Source organism: Fringilla coelebs (assembly GCF_963513975.1).
Source record: "Fringilla coelebs genome assembly, chromosome: 14".
NCBI classification, from domain to species: Eukaryota; Metazoa; Chordata; class Aves; order Passeriformes; family Fringillidae; genus Fringilla; species Fringilla coelebs.
Genome location: NC_140040.1, coordinates 16,100,029 through 16,122,078, shown reverse-complemented (window position 1 = coordinate 16,122,078; position 22,050 = coordinate 16,100,029). Strand labels below are relative to the sequence as shown.

The window sequence follows — 22,050 nt, the reverse complement described above, 5'->3', positions numbered from 1 at the left end:
AATTCAGGGATGGCATTGCAAGTCCCTAAAAAATTCTAAGGCTACCTCGTGCTGTTGCAGTGATATAGAGAACTGTAAGAGTGTATTACTAGTTGTTATTCATATTAGGTAATAATGGCTCAACTCAGCTTTGCAAAGCAAGAAACAAGTCATGGAGAGTTGAAATGATGGAGTTGGAACAGTGTAGCCAATCTGCTTTTTATGAGAGATGCTCTTAGAGGTAGTAGTAATGTACTCACCTCTTGAAACTTGGCTCCTTGTGATCTACTATCCGACTCTGCAATTTTTTCTGCCCTTTTTTCCCTACATTTCCTCAGATGAGTACCAAAAGAAAACACAGAACTTCAATGTTACTACCAAAATAATGTATATTTTTTTCAAAATAAAAAATATGCAGAGCTTTTAGAAAATACTACAGAAGTGTTGGAATGTATAAACAGTACAAGAAATTGAACAGTATTTTTACATTATACTACATCAGCCAAACAAATGGATAGTAAGGCTTGAGGAACAAGGATATAAATGAAGTTTTGGTAAAAGGGCTTATTTTGGTATCTATGTGATAACTGCCGTCACCATGATGTAAATACTTCACAATCTATTTAAATTTTCCTAAGTTGTATTATTTCATGATCAGCTATGATTTATTTAATTTCTGTTGTACTCATCACTGAATTATCTGAGCACAATCTCTGAACAAGACAAATGTTAAAGTAGCAAAGGGCTGCAATAACTGAGCAGCCAACAGGATAAATCATATATTGGCTTTGCCAAATCCTCTCTGAGAGCTTTCATTTCTTTTCCTCTTTGGTTTAAAATGCAACACATTTTCGTTACTTCTGATGATGCCAATGAGCTCTAAACTGCATCTGCTAAAGGGAACTGTACAGTTCTTTTTAGTGCCTATGATCAGAGAATTGCTTCATTGCTGCTATGATTCATACAGAGTTCACCAGCAAGAGAAAGCCCCTGGCTAAGATAAAATAAAATAATACAATTATCTTAATGTAAATCAACCTTAGGAAATGGAGGTCTCTCATTTTTAAAAAGCCCAAACAAATAAATCTAGCATCCTGAACTCTTGGACATTCCCTTGGAAATATCTTTTTTAATTCATTCTACACAGGGATACAGGTGGAAAAAGGCACTAAACCAATTTTCCTATTGATAAGAGGTGTTGTGGACTGTAGGGCATCACAACAGCTTAAATAGGTGTTCTGAACATGTTTTCAAAACATAATTTCTTTCAGATTTCTTTTTGGCACTAGACAGAATTCAAGGACAATAGACTGTAAAAAACCAATGTTTTGGAACTCAGTGTATTAAAAACTGCCTTGATAATGCATTAAGGTAGCCAGAACATACATCACTATGATTTTCTAATGTAATTTATAACTACTAGAAAAATAAATAATTTAACCTAACAAAACTGTTTATAATACTTTATTCTAAAGACAAAGCATGACTTATGCTCTGGAGAAAATTACTGAGATTAAAATTACATCCTAACTGAGGATTTGTTTTTGCCATTTATGTGTTGCTTCCTTTGAGCAAAGTGATTACCCCTCTTTCAGGTCTTCTTGTTCCTGTAAGGAATGGAAACTGATACAAAGACATCAAGTCTTTCTTGAACACAAACCTCATTGTTCTCCCAAAAGGAAGTGGAGTCAAGTACATCAGGAGTATCTAGTAGGGAATATTTCTTTTGCACAATGGTCCAAGGGTTGTTTGGTTTGCTTTAGTTTGGTTTGGTTTCCTCTCCACACAGCATCAAACCTTGCATTTAACTCATGTACTTCAGTTTTTTGATCAACCTTCCACGAGGTCTGTGTTTCCAGTACCAGCTTCAAATTCTTCCTCTAACTTCCTCCAGGATTATGGAAATACTGCAGTCAGATTTATCCTGAATGGCTGTTCCACATCACGAAATTCAGGCCTGAACCCTCAAAACAATCTGATGTAGTCATATATAGCTTCCTTTGCTGAACAAAGGAACTTTATGTTCTGAAAGTAAAATATCTGAATCGGGAGGAAATGTTGACTGCGACTGCCAGCATTTATCCACAAGTACACTGCTCCATTTCCCTTCCTTTCTGCACAGATTTTAAACATCACTTTCTCAAAGAAGAGATATCCCCAGCTTGACCAGCAGGTACAGAAGGTGATGAAAGAACTCTTAATTCCCTTCTGCTCAGGTTCTCACAGCATGTTCATTAATATTGTCACTGCTTGTCTATATTCATCAAATCAAGTTCTGTGTTTCTACTTTTGCAGGTCCAATCTACCAGCTGCTGAAGTCAGTGGAAAGCCACCATTAGAACACTTTTACTGAAGGCTTAAGTGATATGAATGGCCATCCTGCAGACTGTTTCTAGGCTGTTTAAATTTACAGTCAACTGTCAGAATAAATCCTGCTTTTACATCAGTGTATGCTTCTGTACTGAATCATCATCAAATGTTCTTAAAGAGGTGCTCAGGGATTAAATCAAACTAATGGAATCATGATTATGCAAAAATATCTGCTATATGTTACTTTGGTTGCCACAACTGACCTGGGCAATTACTGGTCCTACCATACATCATGTTTCTACAAAATGGCCATCCTTCAACATTTTGACTTGCAAACAGTACCCAGTTAAGGTATTTAGGAAAAATTACTTTTGGTTCAGGACCGAGGGGTAATAGAGATAGCTTTAAATCAATATGAGGAGGCTCAATCAGAAGACTCAGAAATCATTGCATAACAAATGCAGTTTGAAGGCCCAAATTCACTTTGGCTGTTGCAGACTGGAGTGATGTGAGTGAGCTATCCCCTAGTCTCTTCATCATTCTGGACGTCACTTAGTTGCCATATGTTATCTGTTTTACTTTCCCCAGTCACTCTCTGCTTCACCATTCATTTGAGTTAGAACTGTAGCAAGATGCCAGCAGAGTGAATCATTTGGAGACAAGTGCATGTTATTCTTTATTCAGCTGCTCCCCGCCTGGTCATGCATTCAAATGGCCAGATCTAAAGTGACAGAACCTTGTATTGCCCATTACAGCGCTGAATTAGCCAAGTGCAGGGAGCAGGCAGGGATATTCATGGTATTACCAGGGGAGCAAGGGAGGAATAAAGGTTCCTGATCTTTGAAACAGCTGGATGTCTGCACACACTGATACTCGGAAGGAAGTGAATGGCATTGCTTTAATAGGTCACACATAAAATTCTTGATGGTGTTGATGAGCTGGTCCTGAGTCTTTGTCAAAACATATCTTAAGGACAACTTAAGTGGTGTTTGAGGCATCAGATTTCACTTCTGATAAAATCTGCTTGAACTTCTTGAGGTAATGGACCTAGTGAAGCTTCCCTGAGGCTAGTACTATTTCTCCTTTGCTCCTAGCATGTATTTATTTATTGCTTTATTTATGGCAGGCTTAGATGACAAATTCTCAGAAACAGCCTTTTAAAAATACATGATCTAAAAGTTTTCACAGACTACAGAGAAAAAATACCCCAAAATTGCAAAAGAATATGAAAATTCTCTCCATTCTTCCACTGTCTCACTTTACTGGAAATTAACAGTACATTACAAGTTATAGCTAAGATATTTCCAACATTTTTAGCTTCCTTTAAATACTTGAACACTGAATACATGACCCAAGGTGAAATAAATGGACATTGTGAAATTAAGGAGTATTGATGAACTCAGACCACTACAACCCCACAGCCTAAAGGGAGGGTGGTCATAATCCCCAACAGATGACAGAGAGGTCCTGAAGCTCTTTAAAGAGTCAGTTGCTGCAGGTGGGGGTGGTTTGAAGGAAGAACTGTACCCACAGGGAGGTCTTGCTGTACACACAGCATGCTGCAATGAATTTTGGAACTCCATCAATACATGCACCATTTTAGGCTGATTTACTCAAACCGTGGGGCCGTCCACAAATTGGTACAGGGATCCAAAACTGAACTCAATACTCAGACACTCCATCAACATCCATGGAACCACAACTAGTGATCCCCAGAATCCACTCTCAGCTGCGCCAGGGGAGGCTGCAGGCACTGACCCTCACTAACACAGAGCTAAGTGGCTGACGTCCGAGCCTCTTTAGGGACCCAAACCAGGAAAGTCCCAGGGAGCTCTGGTGGGTGGGTGCCTTGCAGGACACTCTGGGCTCATATTAAATGATTTAGCTTCCCACAGGAACCAGAAAGACTGGTGCTGATAACCAGGTAAAGATCTGTTGTATAAAGGCTTAAAAGTGCTCTAGAGCAGAGTCTGAAGCTTGTGTTTCTTGCTGCAAAGGTGTGTGTCAGTTGTGAGGCAGCTGCCTGCCTGCACGGTTCTTCTGGCACCAGGAGTGCTCACTGAGCTGGGCCCGAGAAGAGCTTCAGCACAAGGAGCAGGGAAGGTGTGACTCTGCACACTGGGCTCCCCAGTGAGGATCAAGACCCGGGCATCTCGAGTGGAGATTTAATCCACAATGCCATGAGCTCTGAGGCACAGAGGGCGGCTGGTCCAGTCAGACAGCCTGGCCTCACACTCAGCTCAGCGGGCTTCAGGGTCTGCGCTGCCCTAAGGTGACAGTGGGGCTGTTCAGCCTGGAAAAGAAGAGACTCAGTCAGGGGTGATCTTATCCCTCTCTTCAGCTACCTGAAAGGAGGGTGGAGCCAGGTGGGGATCGGGCTTTTCTCCCAGGTAACAAGTGACACGACTTACTGAAGCTGCACGAGGGGATGTTGAGGCTGGACACTGGGAATAATTTCTTCACAGAAAGATGATTAGACATTGCAATGGACTGACCGGTGAGGTAGTGAAGTCCCCATCCCTGGCGGTGTTTAAGGACTGGACGCGGCTCTCAGCGCCACGGTCTGGGTGACAAGGTGGAGATGGGTCACCAGGGTGGACTGTGTGCTCTTAGAGGTCCTTTCAAGCGGCCCGGTTCTGCCATTCCCGCCGGGGGCTGCTGCGGGCGCTGCCCGTGCCGGCGGGCGCGGGGCGCCGCGGGGGCGGCGCGGGCGGAGGGCGCTGCGCAGCCGGTGCAGTGCGGCGGGCGGGCCCCGGCGGCTCCGCGGCCATTCCACACGGCGGCACCGGCCTCGCACGGCGGCACCGCGGGAGCCGCCGCAGCCCCGCCATGGCCAAGGAGGGAGCGCAGCGAGCCGAGGAGACGGAGCAGATGATCGACAAGGAGGGCGGCAGGGAGGCGGCCGAGGGCGGCGCGGGCGGCAGCCTGCGCGCCGGGGACGCCAAGGAGATGCGAGCCGTGGTGCTGTCCGCCTTCGGGGGGCTCAACAAGCTCCGCGTGTCCAAGAAAGCCATGCCGGAGCCGCAGGAGGGCGAGCTGAAGATCCGCGTCAAAGCCTGGTCCAGTATCTCCCCTCGCCCTCTCGTTCCCCCGGGGGCCGGGCGGGTGCGGGACCCGCGGGGCCGGGTGGGGTGCGGGACCCGCGGTGCCCGCGCTGGGACCCGCTGCCGTGCCCTGCGGCCGGGCATCCCCGCGCTCCGAGCGCGCCCTACGAGCCCCGCAGCCCCGGCTCTGGCGCCGGCTCCCCTCACCTGTGGCATCCCCGCGGGGAAGCCCCGCTCCCGGCCGCCGCCGCCGCCCCGTCCCTTCCCCGGCGGCGCCGGGACCCCCGGCTCAGCGCTGAGCCCCGGGCTCTCCGGTCCAGGGCGGGCAGCGGGGTTCTTGTGCGCTCGGCAGCGGATGCGAAGGGAAGAAAATTGCCAGCGGTATTTCACGCTACCAGCTCGGAGAAGCGGGGTGGGGTGGGGAAAGCCTGGCCAAGTGCGTTCGGGTTTGGGTTTCTGTGAGAAATGTGGATGCCAGATTGTGCGTGTTGCTCAGCACCTGTCTCTTTCCCTTCTGACACAGTGGCTGTTGTTTTTCTCTTGGGAATCACTTACTTAAGTCAGCATCCTTTTTCATCGGAGCTGCTGTGGCAGCGTGGCCAGAGCTCGGGATAATTTCCCAGTGTTAGTCCCTGTGTCCAGGTGACAAGTAGCTACGGTCTGGCAGCATCCTGAAACGAGCTTTCCTAGATGGCTTTTTTCTTTTTTTTTCCTTTCCTTTTTTTTTTCTTTCTGTTTTCACAGACAAGCAGAGCAGACTGATCTTCCTAGATTGCTGGTTTTTAGCGCACATGTTCTTTCGTGAAAATAGGATTCATTTTTTTGAGTGACAGAAACCACATTAGGATCTTACTACTTGATGTTTACCAAAGACTGAATTAATTTTGCCTAGGCAAGGATTTATCTTCTGTTGTCCTTTTCTGCTAGAGGAAAACATGGTGCTTCTGGAAGATAAATTCCAAGGTGAAGGCCAAGTTGTTTACTTTAGAAGGAACTTGTGTTAAAAATGTTACTGGTATGGAGGAGTGAGCTTGTTTTGAATCATGTATCAGTGGATCTGCTTCAGATTTGGAATATCCTGGTAGGTTAATGTAGCTGAGTGTCTTGACCTGTTCAGATGCTGTACTTTCCATCCTGCTCTTAATGGGGCTCATAAAGTTTGTGATCATTGTGAGTATTCCCGCTACCAAGGTGTTGCCTATGATAAATAGTGATATCCATTAATCTGCGTGAGTACTAGTAAATAATGGGCTGGGATTTTTTGCATTCACATTTGGTTTTGGTTTTTTTTTTTTTAATCTCTTCTAGCAACAATGGGAAATGCAAGAAATTCTGTGCTAAGTGAATAGAACTAATGGTTCTTGTTTCCTGAGTGGTTTTTTTTCCAGCTATTGGGATAACAAAAGTTAACATGCAAAACTAAAAATATTATTAGCACATGGATATATTCCTCTAAATGTGTCAGGGGGATACAGCATTTTCCAGTATCTGTATGAATTCCACTTTCATGGAACCAGTAGCTGTGTATGTATCACAAATAGCAAGCTACCTGCACAAGAACACTTGGCTGTAAAATAGAATTGTGCAGCCCCAGCTGCAGCTGCTCTCCAGGGCTGCCGTGTCTGTCGGGCTGTGTGAGTTGCAGGCGTGCTGTTTGACATCAGCAGAGCTGCTCAGCTGCTCCACAGGTAACTGCCAGGTTGCACAATGCCCCCTGTGTTTCAGGAGCTTCTCTTCATGCTGGAGGAGCCTGCAGGCTGGAGAGCATCTGCTTGTCATTCCTGACTGGAAATGGCCACAGGGCTGAAATGTCACCAGGTCACCAAAATGTGCTTCCAGGCAAGGCAAAATCAATTTGCTGATCCTCTTGACCCAAGCCTGTAAATGCAGAGGATTGATTGGGATGATGATGGACTTGGGAGACTGAGTGAAAAGGGCTTGGCTTTGCCCAGGGCAGCGTGCACAGGTTGATGTGGGCAGTGCTGAACACAGGCAAGATGGGTTGTTCCAGTCATCAATACTTCTCACAAAACACACCTTCTGTTGAATCAGTTTTGTAGTTGACCACCACTAGAGATGATTATTATTATTTTTTGACTCAACAAATTGATGGAGAAAAATAAGCTTTATTTTAAGAAGGATATGCACATGCTTGATAAATAGCATACAACACTACACCAGTAGAAGAACAAGTTCTGTGTGATCTCTGAATTCCCTGTGGATAAAACCAATTGAATCACATGTTTAAGCTGTATGTGTACACTTGGTAGTATGGTACTAGAAATGGAGGAGATGGAGGATAGCTGCCATTAGCACTAAGCCAGATGAATAATTCTTTTGAAGGTCTGGAATATCAGTGATCCAATTGAAAATGTGTCAGCTGAGATGAGTCATGTGTTAGGCTCATTCAGTGACTAAGAAATGGAACAGCCATCGATGTCCAAGCTGAGTCACAGCTTCTGCATATTTCCTGAAATAATTTTTGATTGATAATGATGAGGCAGTTGAAACTCCTGTGTTTGTTTGTATTGTAATTTGCAGGGAGCAGAACGTTGGGATGCAGAGTGTTTCAAAGATGAGGCAAGGAGCTGGAATGAACGGAAGCCGTATTTCAGACGGGTTGTGTGAATAAGCGATGGTGTCCTATGATTACCTCCCTCTATTGTTCTTTTTTCTCTTATAATTATTTCTTCCTTGTGTACATGTGCATTATGAGGAATGAGGCAGAAGTGACCCTTTTGACTCTGTGACTGTGAGATAAAGACACTCTAAAAAAACTGGAGCAGATAAAAGAAATCCTCAGTGTAACAGAGTAGCGGAAGAGAATCAGTGTTGCTCCTAAAGGCAGTCTGTTCTTATGGTCTTGTTTTCTGCATAAAAATCATGAGACCTGATAATTTTAAACCTTTCCTTTATGTATAGACATGGTTGGTTTTGTTGGGTTGGTGTTTTTTTATTATTATTTTGTTTTGTTTGGTGTTTTTTGTTTGTTTGTTTGTTTTTTGTTTTGGTTTTATTTTATTTTATTTTAAGTTTGGGCAGTTTGCTGGCTGTGGTTAAGAGGAAGGATTTTAAGGATGCAAAACTCAGTGCTCCTCTTGTTTGCTCTGTGGCTTTATGTTATTTTCAGTAATTAATTTTAGTGGATTTTTACAGTGAAATAAGAAAGACAGATCAAAAGCAGCGCCTCTCCAAACCATGTCATGGAGTGTTCTGCCTGATTTGGGAGTTTGAAATGGAAGGTATTGGGCACCCTCAAGTGTGTGGGATAGAACAAGGAGAAACAAATTGACTGTTGCTTTCCACACTTGAGAAAAGGGAAATAAAAATGCAGCAAAACTAAACCACGAGTATAGAGAATAATATTCAAGGTCCTCAAAAGAACCTGGTGTTAAGGTAGAGGATTGCAGACTGAGAAAGTCAGATTCAGATCCAAGGGTAATTTCATATTTGATAAAGTCTGTCTCCAGCAGTGCACAGTTAATCCAGTCTGTGCAGGTCACAGAGACATCCCTGCTCTGCCACAGGGAGGTTCTTGCAGAACCCCTATGTCAATGTATTGATCATGATAACTCACATCCCTCCCTATTTTCATTTGCATCCAGCTCTTGATTTAGGATTAAAAACATGCTGTGTACTGTTTGTCACTGGATTGCTTTGCATTTACACTTCTCCCTCTGCATATGCCCTTACTTAAAGTTCAGGAGTCACTTTCTCTGGCTGCACACCAGAACAGGCTGTCCTGGTTTGCAGTGGTGCAAGAAATAAATTGTGCTTACTCTCTAAACCTATGAGACATATTTTCTTGGGATGTTCTGTGCAAACTTTTCCTGAGTGTGCTGTTGATTGAATCCCAGTGAAAGAGCTGGGTGTCTTGGGTGTAGTTACAAAACTTGCCATCCATCTTTAGACCCTCTTGGTTATTCTAAAGAAAGAAGAAAAAAAAAAAAGCTGAGTTGACCAATACACCATAATGCCTTGCAGGCATTTTGCTATTTGGAATTTCTCTTTCATATCAACATCACAGTGGTGATGTAGGAGGTGGGCTTACCCACTGGATAAGAAGGGATCTTTCCAAAATAATTTCAAATTTGCCAGCTTAACTGTGTGAAAGCCCCTCCTAACCTTCCAAATGGTTGATATTATGAGCTTTGTGTGTGAGTATGGTGAAAGTTGTGGGTTCAGGTTGCTCCTAAACCCTCCACACAAGTATGAACACTTACATTTGGTGGGATTTCCTTCCCCCTCCCCAGTGACCTACATCCCATGAAAGCCATGCTGTTTTGCTTGGGCTGGGTGTCTGCTCTGTCTGTTAATTTGTTGGGTCTGTTCAGTCTGTCTGTGTCTTGATTAGTATCTGACTAAGGCTGCATCTAATAAATCCTTGTGCCCATCAGTAATGTGATGTATCCAGGCAGTTGCTGGTGTCACATGTGTGAGTAGGACTGGCTGTGTGCTTGGCTAACCATAAAAACAGGGCTGTGTTGTGGAACAATGGATAAATGCTGAAGTGTATTTCAGCCAGTTAGGAGTTTTAAAGTTTTAACTATGGCATTAAGGCCAGTAATCAATATATGCACATAGTAGATAAGTGGTGCCTTTTTTTTTTTTTTTTTTTTTGTGGCTGCCTAGAAAACCACAAAATTTTCCTTAGTAAAATTGGACACAAAAGACAATGCAAAAGTCCTTTAGGATTTTTGCAAAGATGAGACTGCCGGGAAGGACCTGTATTTTTTCCTGAGCATCAAACCTGAGGACTTCAAAGACCTTAATAACTTTTGAAAAAATGTACAATCATGATCCAGGAAGGAACAGTTTTAAAACAAAAGCCTATCTGGTACTTAGTAAGTTCATGCCTGAGTTTAGAATGCTGCCTGAGACAAACACAAGATGCATTCCTGGGGTCACATCAAAGGTTAGGACAGTTAGATCATGTAGCAATAAATATAATGTGTGAGGCTTGGGGTTTTCTTCTTAAATTGACCCAGCTTTATTTGCCAGCTAGTAGTGCATTGGTAGCAATCAGTGCTTCACTGCATTGAATTCTGAAATGCCTGTGTGACTGCTGAGCAGTCTGGGGCTGCTGGCAGCTGTGCTGGCCTGGCACGTGCACCCTCTGCCCAAGGCTCAGCATCCCAAGAGTGGGAATGTCTGCTGGCTCCCAAGGACCCTGCAGAGCCCAGCTTTTTAATGCTGCCCTGGAGTTTTCTGGCTGTGCCATCACTTGGGACAAGTTTTCCTCCTTTTCTTTGATCTGTGGTAACAGTCTTGATTTTATTTTTTCCTGTGTTTTACAGTGGTTTGAACTTTATTGACTTGATGGTGCGACAGGGGAATATTGACAACCCTCCTAAGACTCCTCTTGTTCCTGGGTTTGAATGTTCTGGAATTGTAGAAGCTCTTGGAGACAGCGTGAAAGGATTTGAGGTAATATTTTTTTTTTATTTTCAAAGTGAGAGTTATAAGTCTCATATAAGTAATCACCAGTTTCTAATCCCTTCTGCTCTGGCAGTGACAGCAGCCTTCACCACCCTGTTGAGATCTGAAAGGTCAATTTTTCCTTGCTGCTTCCCAAGCGTGAGAATGACCTCTTGAATTAGTTTCTGAATCCAGCCCTGTCATCTCCTTCAAATCCTTCCTGAAAGTCACTTGTGCCATGTGCACATCCTTGATGGCTAAATAGGAACTGGAAAGCATGAGTGATGTCCTTTAATAAAATGAAAGAAATTAGGTTAACTTGTTAAGTTTCCTTTCTTGGCCATGTTTCCTGTCAGCACTGCTCTTTTACTCAAAGCCCAGGCGCTACTGATTCTGGTTCCAGCTTTTGATCTCGAGTTAACAGAGCCCTGTTTACAGTAAGCATTGCTTCTTACAACTGTGTGCATTAATGAGGTGATGATTAAATTAGGATTCTGATCCTGGATATAGGACTTAGTCCGATTGCTCAGGAAAAATATATATTTCACCTGACAGGTTGTGATAAATGACAGATAGTTGATGTATATAGTAAAGTTGTCATAAGTGGTTATGGAATCTTTGGTATCTCTTATGGCATATAAGCAGAATTTTGTCCTGCCTCCTATTCTGTTATTGATACTAAGCATCCATATTCACTGCAAACTTGCATTCTATTGCCTAAGTATGTTGAAAATTTTGGAAATAAATTCTGGGTTAATACATGGCAATCCTATCTCAGTTATTTGCAGAGTCGGTCTCAAAAGGTAATCAAGTTCTCTGAATTCTTACTATTTCTGGATCTTAAGAAGAAATAAATATTTTTATCTAAAGACAAAATTTTTCTCAAACAGCTAAAATTTGTCAGCTGGATGAAGACAATGGCCAGTTTAGTTTCAACTATGGTTTCAGTGGTGCAATCTTCTTAGGGGATTTGTCTCAGTTCCCTTCCTGCCCCACCTCTGCCTTGAAACAAGTTGCAATCTCTCGATGTATTTTGTTACAAACAACGACTGAATGATAATTTTGCCAAAACCTTTTCTGCTTCAGTAGTTCTGCTCTAGCATCTGTACTTCATAGCTGTGCTCCATATCAAACAATATTCTCTGAAAGGAGAGTATTCTCTAGAAAGCCTCTACTCCAGATCAGCTCTCTCATTGTTAGAGTTCTTGCTATTTTTAAAGGGCATCATAAGGCCACAGCATATGGTGCTTATTTGAATAATGCTGCACCTGAGTGAATTTACTGTGCCACTTTTCAAAGTGACACCTTTGCTCTGCCTGTGGAGCACCTTGTGCACTGCTGTACCCCTGTCACTGCTGTACCCCTGTCACTGAAACAAGCCCTAGGGGTTTGTTTTTTACACATAGCCTTCACAGCCAGGTTGTGTTTGAGTGCTCTGGAAAAGGGCCCCCACTCAGAGCCACTGCTGTGCCAGGCTATGAATCCATCAGCAGGAGAACATGCCGTGAGGATGATGGAAGGACCTTCTCCTGGTTTCTTCATGGAGTTCTTGCACAGGGTAGGGACACACCAGATGCTTGGTGCCTCCTCCACAGAGGTTGTTCCCTCTGCCCACAGTAATGGCAAAGACTGCACCCTGTATCTTCTGGCCTCCTTTCCCTGGGTAGATCTTTTCCACTTCAAGCCTTCCTAAAATAGGTGTAATGCCTACTCCTTCTCCCCTTCAAAGGAAAAGCTGCTTTCTGATGAGAACAGCTGTATCAGGCTTGGTCTCTCTCCATTTTGGGCATGATTCTCAAGAAATGAGGTCTAATCTGACTAGGCTCTGAATAGTGTCTGTGGTAAAATGTGGCATTTAACGTTACCAAGAAGTGCCTTGGGAATCACCAAGAGGGACTTTGCATTCTTTTTGGCAATCACTTATGATAGAGGCCATATTAACATCTGCACTAATTAATCCTAGCAGACTTTCTATTTTAGATGCTTCTCTAAGAGCAAAAGGGAACCACGGAGAGAATACCAGCGAGGCATTGTTAATTTGAATGTTTTTCAAAAGGAGGAGGCATTTCAGTGAAATTGGAATGACAGCTCTGTTTCAGCATTCTCATTCTAAAAGAGACAATCCTTCAGAGCTGTCAGCAGCCCCTTAGCTCGGAGCAAACCTGCAACATCCCAGAGCAAAGTGGTGACTCAGGAGACCAAAATGTGCTTGTGCTGTAAACGTTTGCCTGAAGGCAAAAGTGTTGTGCTTTACTCCATACCTGCAGCTCCTAAAGTATCAGAGAGCATTGGTAGAATGGAAGAGAGTATCAGGCAGATAAGCAAAGTTATTTTAGAGGGACAGCTGCTGTTAGATTTAGTTAAAACACAAAGCCTGGAGTTTGATGCTATTCCTGTCTTATCCTGTGGCTCCATTGCAGAGCTCCTTTCATGGGTCAGGATGTTGTTTGGGTTGGTGTTTTCTGGAAAGGCAAAGGGTCTAAGGCAAGGTAAAAGATGCCACGGGGTTGCTGGTGGTGAGGAATCATTGAGAGTTTGTAAGAGCTGTGCCTGTGAAGGTTTTAAACACACTGGCCAAGCATTTGCTCAGTGGGGCTGTCCCCTGCAGACCCAGCAGCCCAGTTTCTGCTTTAAGGTGAGTGTCACTGTCCAAGTGTGCTGTGCCTTGTTGTTACTCTGGTCCATCTGAGAAGAGTCAGCATCTCAGCTTTAAAACCTGAAGCTGCAATGAAGGCCATGTACAAACAGTTGAGCTTGGTGTGCCTGGACCTCTGAAGGGTTCCTAGGAGCAGCCAGCTGTATCCAATATTTACAGAAAGCCTTTTTTTCTCCACAGTGAATTGTGCTTTCACTACCATATATTTTCAGAAGAAGCTGACCAGAGAAATGTTGCATTGAAAGATAATATTTCATTGCTCCTTTAAATCATGTCAAATTCACTTTGTAGATTTGACAGTGCCTTAAAATCCATAGGTATATTTTTGTTGTTTAAGGTGGCTTATTTGAAGTTGTAGAACTAAATTCTGCTCTGACACATGGCTGTGGAGATTACAATCACAGATATATCTTGGTAGAATCGGTTAATAAGATGATAAAAATAGAGAGTGGGTACAGATGGTGCTATCTTCTGAATGAGAGCTTTTGCAGCCCTTTCATGTGCTCCATCTACCAGAGCACAAGGCCTTCCCTTCTCAATCCACAGAGAGGAAAAGTAGCTCTAAATTAGTGTGAGGACTGAGAAAACAAAGTGAAAGTTATCCTAGGTATAATTTTCTTTATTCCATGCTTCTCATCAATATAATTATAACCTTTCCCCCTCATCTCTTTCTCTTTAGCAAAATTCCTGGTTATTGCTAAGAATGTTTTTATTATTTACATTTGTTATTTGGGAGCTTTGCTAGCAAAAGATGATCTGTGTTAGTGATGATAGAAGACTGCTCTATCAGAGAAGAGTGGAGCAAAAAAAAAAAAAAACCAAAAAGGAAGAGGTAGCTTTAACTTCCTTTGGTTATTTTTGTTGACATTAAAACCAGTAAAAGCCCAAAGCTGACCAGCTTAATTGCTCTTTTTCCAAAGATGTGGAGCACCATTTTCCTCCCAGCCAGGCAGTGACCCACACCTTGAGCAGGAGGCTTGCAGGTCTCACAGGTTGCTCTCTACAGTCTCAGCTGCAGTCAGATCCTCAACCTTGTTTTCTTCCTTGTTTGTAGATTGGAGACAGAGTCATGGCTTTTGTGAACTACAATGCCTGGGCTGAAGTTGTGTGCACCCCAGTAGAATTTGTCTACAAGATCCCAGATGACATGAATTTTTCTGAGGCTGCTGCATTTCCCATGAACTTTGTAACTGCCTACATGATGCTCTTTGAGGTTGCTAACCTGAGAGAAGGCATGTCTGTGCTGGTTCACTCAGCAGGAGGTGGGGTGGTAAGTTGGAACTTCTCTTCCTTTCCTGTCCCTGAGTAACTGAAAGTCTGATGCATCTTCATTCCTGAAATGAGCCAGAGCCTGCAGGTTGATGTGATGTTCCTCTGTGTGAAGGATTGCACTGGGAGGAGCTGCATCTTTTGTCCCATCAAAATGCTGATGTGAATGGTTGGCAGGAGCTTTTGGTGAAATAAAAATGTTATGGTTCTAGAGTCTTTGAAAAAAATCTCATGGAAAACCCCCTAACTGGCTGTCAGCAGATCAAGGATCAAGCATTGTCTCAAATATTGCACACCTGAAATTACACATGTTGTACTTCTGTGTTAAAGGAGGGTGTAGTGAAAAGAATAAATAAGCTCCCTGGGAAAGGTGTTTGTATGTAACCATAATTTTCTTTATAGTAAATGTCCCTCTCAGAACACTCCTGAGAGTGTGCGTGGTGCTTTCATTGTGAAAGATTTTCTTTTCCCCTTCTTGCAGAGGGATTGAAAGCAGTGAAAATTTCTCATGTGAGCCCTGAGGAAAAGGTACAAATTTGAAATTGTAGCCAGTGGTGGCTGCTGCGTGTTGTAGTTTGGATGATTCCTGAGGAGGCATTGTGTGGCACGGGCAAAGGATGAATCTGTGGGAATACCAGGCCACAGAGTGAAATAAAAAGTCAGCATTTTGTGCCCCCAGTTCCTTGAAGTATCTTTAAGGAAAAATCTCTCTCTTTTTAAGTATTAAAGTTTTGTGCAAAACATTGTGATATTGACTGGGGAGTTTCTTTACACTTGAAATTATGCAGTCCTCTTTCATAAGACAGATTTTATGAGCTGAGACCATTAGCAGATAGCAGCCTTTGAAATGGGAGCACCTTTTCTGTGTTCTTTGCCTTATTTATGCTAAAATAATTTTCTGTTTTCTCCTGAGGTCTGGTGGGCAGCCCCAAACACGCCATCCTTAATTCTGCGCCCTTAGCCCTTCTCTCAGGTTCTCATATAAATGAAGGCTGTAATCAAAGGAATAAATTCATGAGTTCCCTGTGCAAGGTATTTTTAGCCAGCCATAATCCCAGGGGCAGTGAAGGGTCTGTCCTGTTGGAATTCTGGTGTAAAGGAATGGAATTTATAATCGTATTATAAAGCACAGTCCAGCCCGGAGTGCTGGGGCTGACTATTGTTCTGTAGGGTTCAATCCCTTCCTCTGGAATTCAGGGCTGCTGAAGCACCATGAGGCCACACATTCAGGGCAATATTCCACAGCAGCCAAAGTCCCAGCTGTAGCTCTGAGGCCATTTGCCCACCTGGCACTGTGCAGACCCTTGGTGGGCTGAGCACGCAGGATCAGCCCCAAAGCAATCCCTGCACGTAGCTGTGGATCCAGAGAAGTGGAACCCCTCCTCCTTCCTCAGATTCCTGTGGTTGTTTCACTTTCTGATCTCACTCACCTCTGTTATTTCCTCCTCCTGTTCCTGAAGGACTGGCAATGCTCTGTTAATGCCAGTTCTCACATCCCTTCTGCTCTAGTGCCCAGCCCCTGTGCTGGGCTGTTCCTGGAAGGAGCTGCTGGCTTCCTCTCTCATCCCAGCTGTTCAATGGGCAGCTTTTGGCTGGTGCTCTGCTGTGGCTGCTCCAAACCCTCTGTGAGAGAAGCTAAAGGAAGGATGGGTCCTGCTTGGCTGCCAGGAGAACAAGGAAAAATCAGATCCATCACTTGCTAAATATTTAAATAAAGCAGAGCTTCCCAGGGAAAGGCCAGAGGTGCAGGAAGAGCAGCCAGTAAGGGATGGAGAGCTCTGCAGGATCCAGGGGGACTGTCAGGAAGGGGGAGACAGGGCTGGCCAGCCTGCAAGCCAGGATGCTGATCACTGTCCCAGGGGAGAGGGCCTCACACAGCCCCTTTTTTCTTGTAAGGGAAGAGCATGGAGAGCAAGAATTGGAAATTTTCCTATTGCTTGGTAGATTTTCCAGGTGAAATATCACTCTGAAGATGCTTGGATGTTTTTTCTTTCTGCTAAGCAGACATTAAGATTTCAGAGGGGTCTGTGTTACTCTAATAATGTGTCTGCTAATCCTTTGAAAAATCTGACAGTTTCAGATTGAGCACATCATTCTCACAAAGGTCTCAGTTAATGAACAGAAAACTGGCACTGAAGCTGCCATAGGAGTTATTTTTGTGCTGTTGCTTTAATAGATAGAATGCCCTTCCCCACTTTCAGCAAATCTGTCCAGTTTGTTTCTAAATGTCAGAGGAATTCCAGAACACTTTAATGAGACAATAGGCTCCCTGTGGGACTAGAAGTTTCTAATTGTTCATTTCTCATTATGCAAGATCATTATTTTAGCTGCTTCAGGCAGTTTATGAAAAAGAACTTGTTGCTTTGAAAATGTTTGTGAGATTCTTTGTTCTGGCTACTCAGTCCTCTTTAGGAGGGTCCTGCAGCTTTTTCAATAAGTGGAGACAAAGAAAATTCTCTAGGACCTTTACTCTTGTGTATTATCTCAGTTTATTTATGTGGCCTTCTTCTGTTCATAGATACTTCTGGTACTGGGGTAACTATAGCAATTGTATTCTCATCTGTGCCTGCAGTGTGATTAGCAGGTTTAATGTCTGCCAGGATGCTTTAGATAAGTCAGTTTATTTATTCCAGAAGTTCCAGGGGACATCAGAAGATTAGGGAGAGAAAAAGGAAACACACCAAGATAACCTGTCTTGAAAAAGGTCTCATGTGCTGTTGTGAGGTCCCACAGGATGAGGTGAGGGATGAGAATTTGACTCTGTGTTCTCAGAAGGCTGATATGATATATGATATTATATGATATATGATATGATATGATATGATATGATATGGTATGATGATATACACAAACTATACTAAACAAAGAGAGAGGATACATCAGAAGGCTAGAAAGGAATGAATAATAAAAACCCAGGACTGCCCAGATTCCTGACACAGCTGGCCTGGGGTTGGTCATTAAATCAGCACAATTCACATGGAACCAATCCAAGATGCAGCTGTTGGTAAGCAACCTCCAGACCACATTCCAAAGCAATCAAATAATTACTGTTTACAGTTCTTTTCTGAGGCTTCCCAGCTTCTCAGGAGAAAAATCCTGAAGATAGAAGGTTTTTGAGGAAATATCATCCATGTAGCAGAGGAGTGCCTTCCCTGCCCTCTCCCCTGGCCATGCAAGGAGATGTGGCCCTTGTAGGGAAGCCCCTGGGCCAGGGGACATGAGGACACCCCCAGCTCTGCTCCTGGCCCCTGGGACATTGCACCTTCCCCTGGGGCAGGAGGAGCTGCTCAGGGCTCACGAGGGGGATTGGAGGGACAGATGACATCTGGTTTCCATGGGGCCAGCTTGTTGATTTTGGTTGCTTGGAAAAGGGGCTGCTTTGCCTCTCCTGGCTCTTTTTTCCCCCTTGGGACAGGGGCAGTGAAGGGAGGGCGACTCTCAGCCCCCACCCTGGGCAGGGAAGGAGGCTGAAGATACTTCAGGAGCCTTCTCAGAAAGCACAGAGCAGGCTCACAGTTGCATTCCATGATTCTCTCAGGCTCTGACAAGAGATGAACACTTTTCAAGCCCTGCTGCTGACTCAGATCTAACAAAGTTGCCATTTGCTCCCCTTTCTAGGCCTCTGCTTGGCAGGACGCTTAGAACTTCTGATTAAACTGTTAAATTGGGTAGCAAGGCAGTTCAATAATTAACAAAAAATAGAATTGTCTCATACAAATAGAGTTTAAATCCTTTAAGCTGCAGAAATGTTCAAGTGCCCTTCTGAACTGATTGCTAAATCGGGGAGAAAGCCAGCTACCACTAAACATCATAAATAGACTTTAATGCTCAAAAAAAACCCGACTTTGCAAGAACATATGACTTACTGTAGGGCTTATATTGGTCTGTCTTAACTGTATAACACTGCAATTAGTGCTTGAAATGACTGTAAGACAGTGGAAGAGTAGCTCCCTTCACAAATAAACTCCCACATCTCTTTGAAGTGAAGCAAAATAACAACTGAAAAAAATACCCCAAAAAACCTGGGCAGTAATGTGCACCCTGCTGGGACTGCTCTTCACCAAAAGGCAATTAGTTCTTTAAAATAAAGACTCTCTAAGTCAGTGCATTCAGTGCAAGGTATGAGATTATAAAGTTTTGTTCACCATTACTTATGTAAACTGCTGAATTAGTATAAATACAGGGCTGTTGTAGTAAAAAAAAAGTTGAAAAAAACATTATGCTTTTCTCCTTGAGCTTCAATAAATCCAGTCCCTATTTCTGTGATATCTACCTGGAAAATTAATTCCTCCAGGGCTTTATATTTGTGAGAAAGAACCATTATATCCATTTGCTTGTTTGTTTGTTCTTCATGTCCTTCCTATTCTGAATATTTAGAGCACAAAGCTTTGGTTATTTACCAAGATTTTGTAAACACCAGTCTCATCACTTAACTCCTCAGACTCAAGGCAGAATTATTAGCCAATTCTTTAGCATTTTGATCTTGCAGATGCTAAAAATAAGCCACCTTCCATGCAGGAGCATTGATTGCCTCTCCTGGAGCTGTTGTCTGACCTTCCCTTTCAGGCTCAGCAGCAAAGGAAGTGCGAGCAGAGTAAGTTACAGATGCAGTTCTCATGCTTGAATTTGAAGGGTAAATCTGACTTGGCAACAGATTTAGGCCATCCTGGCAGGATTTGTTACTGCTTGGCAGGAGCCCTCTTTTTTATTGTGTCTCCCCTGCATACATTGCAAATATTTGAGGATGTGTTCCCAGCTGAATCACTGAAGTGGTGATATTTTATCTGACAAAGAACTGGCATTTCTTAGTGAATCTAGTCACCTGCTATCACAGACAGCATATAGGAACCCTTGCAAGAGAATGATCTAATTACCTCCTGAAAAAACACCAAAGTGTTTATCCATTCAGATTCTCTCCACATTGTCTTACCCAGTGAGAAAACCTTCCAGACTTTATTCATGGCTAGCAAATGCATCTCTGTTCTTTTAGAGTTAATATGGCTTTTATTTAATGATGTTATCCATTAGTTAAAATTAGGTCCTCTTTCTTCTTGGGGCACATCTTTTTGGTAGGATATGTATGTTTACAACAAGCTCGGCATGAAATCTCTCCTTGGCCGGTATTTTTCAGGCTGAAGGCAGGTTTGTTTGCTCATACCCTGTTTTTCTAAGGTTAGATGTCTGTTTCCTGGGTCATCCTCCAGGCAGGTCCTGCTCCAGGCAGATGTGGATGTGTTTCCTGGACTCTCAGCTGGCTGGGAGCACAGCAGCAGCAAGATGGTAGGAGAGCCTGATCCTGTTAAAACAGATCTCACAGCATCCCTGATCCTTTTAAATATTGCATGGGTCCAATGTCTGCACTTAGCAGGGAGGAGCACATTAAACAGCACTCCTGGGTTTGAGTCAGAACTCCTTGAATGTGAGTAATTAGAATTGACTCTTCTCCTGCGCTGGTCCTGGCCAGCCCACTGTGCCAGGGCATTAATCCAGCCCACTTTGCTGGCACCTTCACTGGTGCCAGAGCTGCACTTGCTGGCTTCATATGAGCAGTTCAGAGCTGTTCTGCATTTGATGAAGAGCTTTCCTCTTGTTTCATCTCCAGCAGCCAAGGAAGGAGATAAATCAGCTCTCACGCTGTGTCCCCGCGTCTGGGCTGCTCTCAGCACCCAGCTGCTGCAGCCAGGCAGGGCAGTGGAGGCTGAGCTGCTGCTAAAGGCTCCTGCAGCCATGGATGTGCTCCCTCAGCAGCACCAGAGAGTCCTGGTGCCACGGCCCAGCCCATTTCCAGACACTGCCTCACAGCATAATCTCTCATCAAACACAAAAGCCCAGTGAGACATGCACAGAAAGCAATTTCCCTGAGCAGAGCGAGCTGCAGCCTTTGAAGAGCCTTTCTTTTTGCCTCTCACAGCCCTGCAGTCCCCAGAGGACACGTCCTGTCCCCAGGTCACAGGCAGTGCTCAGCTCTCCCCTGGCTGTTCTGCCTTGGCAGGTGGGGTTTGTTTCCCCTGGCAGAGTTTTGCTCGGGCAGCTCCACTGAGCTGCAGAGGGTTTGTGCCGGATGGAGATCCAGCCCTGAGTGTTTGGTGCAGCTCAGCTGCACGATTTTGCAAAGGGGTAAGAAAAACACACCCTGCTAATTGTTGCAGAAAATGTTTTGAGGGTGAGAGAGATCATTATCTCAGGGTCACTCTCCCCCTGCTTCCACTCCAAAACTCATTTGTGCTGCGCTGAGTGTAGCAGATGCTGCCTTACGCTTGTCCAATAATCACATTTTAGTTTGTCCACTCTGCAATGTTCACCCAGTGTTTGGTTTCCAATTTCCTCTGCTGTAATTGGGAAATGACACCTCCAGGAGATGAAATGTTGTGTATCAGACTTCACCTAACACCAGAGAAGAGTTTTCCTGATGCCACAAGATCAGCAGGTGATTCCCCTTGCAGTTTTCTTTCAGGGTTCGAGTACTTCACAGCACCTTCAGGCATGCTTAGGTGGAGTGAAACCATTTTGGAACTTGGATTCTTCTCACATCTGGTTCCAGACAAGTTTCTTGTGCAAGATTAAGTCTGAATGCTCTTTTTAAAAATGCTGTAGCACCTTTAGGCTGCAGAAATATATCACAGAAATGGTAATTCTTTACTGATGCAGTCCTACAGGGTGGTATCTTTTACATTGTTAATTGTCCCCTGCTGCATGGTTTACATGGTAGCTTTTACATGGTTTATTCTCTCAGGCTGCCTCAGTTTACATAGTAGCAGAAAGATGCTTTCTTAAAAGGATTCTTCCCCATCCCTGCGGTAATTCAGTGTGCAGCTGGCATGTCAGGCTGGGGGCATTAGGTCAGACCCTTTTGGAAAGCCCCTCACTTGTACACCTTATTTATATTTCATCCAGCATTAGGTTTGTGTTAATAATGAAATTAGATCAGTAAGTTTCATTCTATTCATGCTTTCTATATTGACTTGTAAATATCAATGAATTTTTTTCTTTGAAATTGTTGAAATTCAATAAGCAGTATATTTCACTGTTACTTCCTAGAAAACTACTTTTCCATTTTTTTAGGTGATTATCTTGGTATGACAAGTTTCCAATCCTGCAGGCTTAGACTTGAGTTTTAAAGCAATGGAATGTAAAGAATTTTTTTTCCTGGATCTAAAACTACCGTAGGGCTATAAATTTATATTAATTTCTGTAATAATCATATGTGTAGATTAGGTTCAACATACTGGTTTTATGAATTCACAGGATACCTTGAAAAGGAATCCATCAAGCAGACTGTGAAGCTGGGGAGGCACATCCAGCATTAGCAGACATCCTTCATTCCACAAGCTATTAATTTCTTTAATCTAAGCCATTCAATACAAGCCATTCACT

General features: G+C 43.6%; 1 protein-coding gene across 1 annotated transcript in view; it reads left to right on the top strand.

Annotated features, from left to right (window-relative positions):
* Positions 1-5,118: 5,118 nt before the first annotated feature.
* Positions 5,119-22,050, top strand: part of VAT1L (vesicle amine transport 1 like) — a gene marked incomplete at both ends in the record, with an annotated part of 51,897 nt that continues 34,965 nt past the window's right edge. Inside the window, 3 exons of the mRNA XM_084215463.1 lie at positions 5,119-5,348; positions 10,631-10,760; positions 14,462-14,677. Of these exons, the coding sequence (XP_084071589.1) occupies positions 5,119-5,348; positions 10,631-10,760; positions 14,462-14,677 (576 nt within the window). The remainder of the gene's footprint in view (positions 5,349-10,630; positions 10,761-14,461; positions 14,678-22,050) is intronic.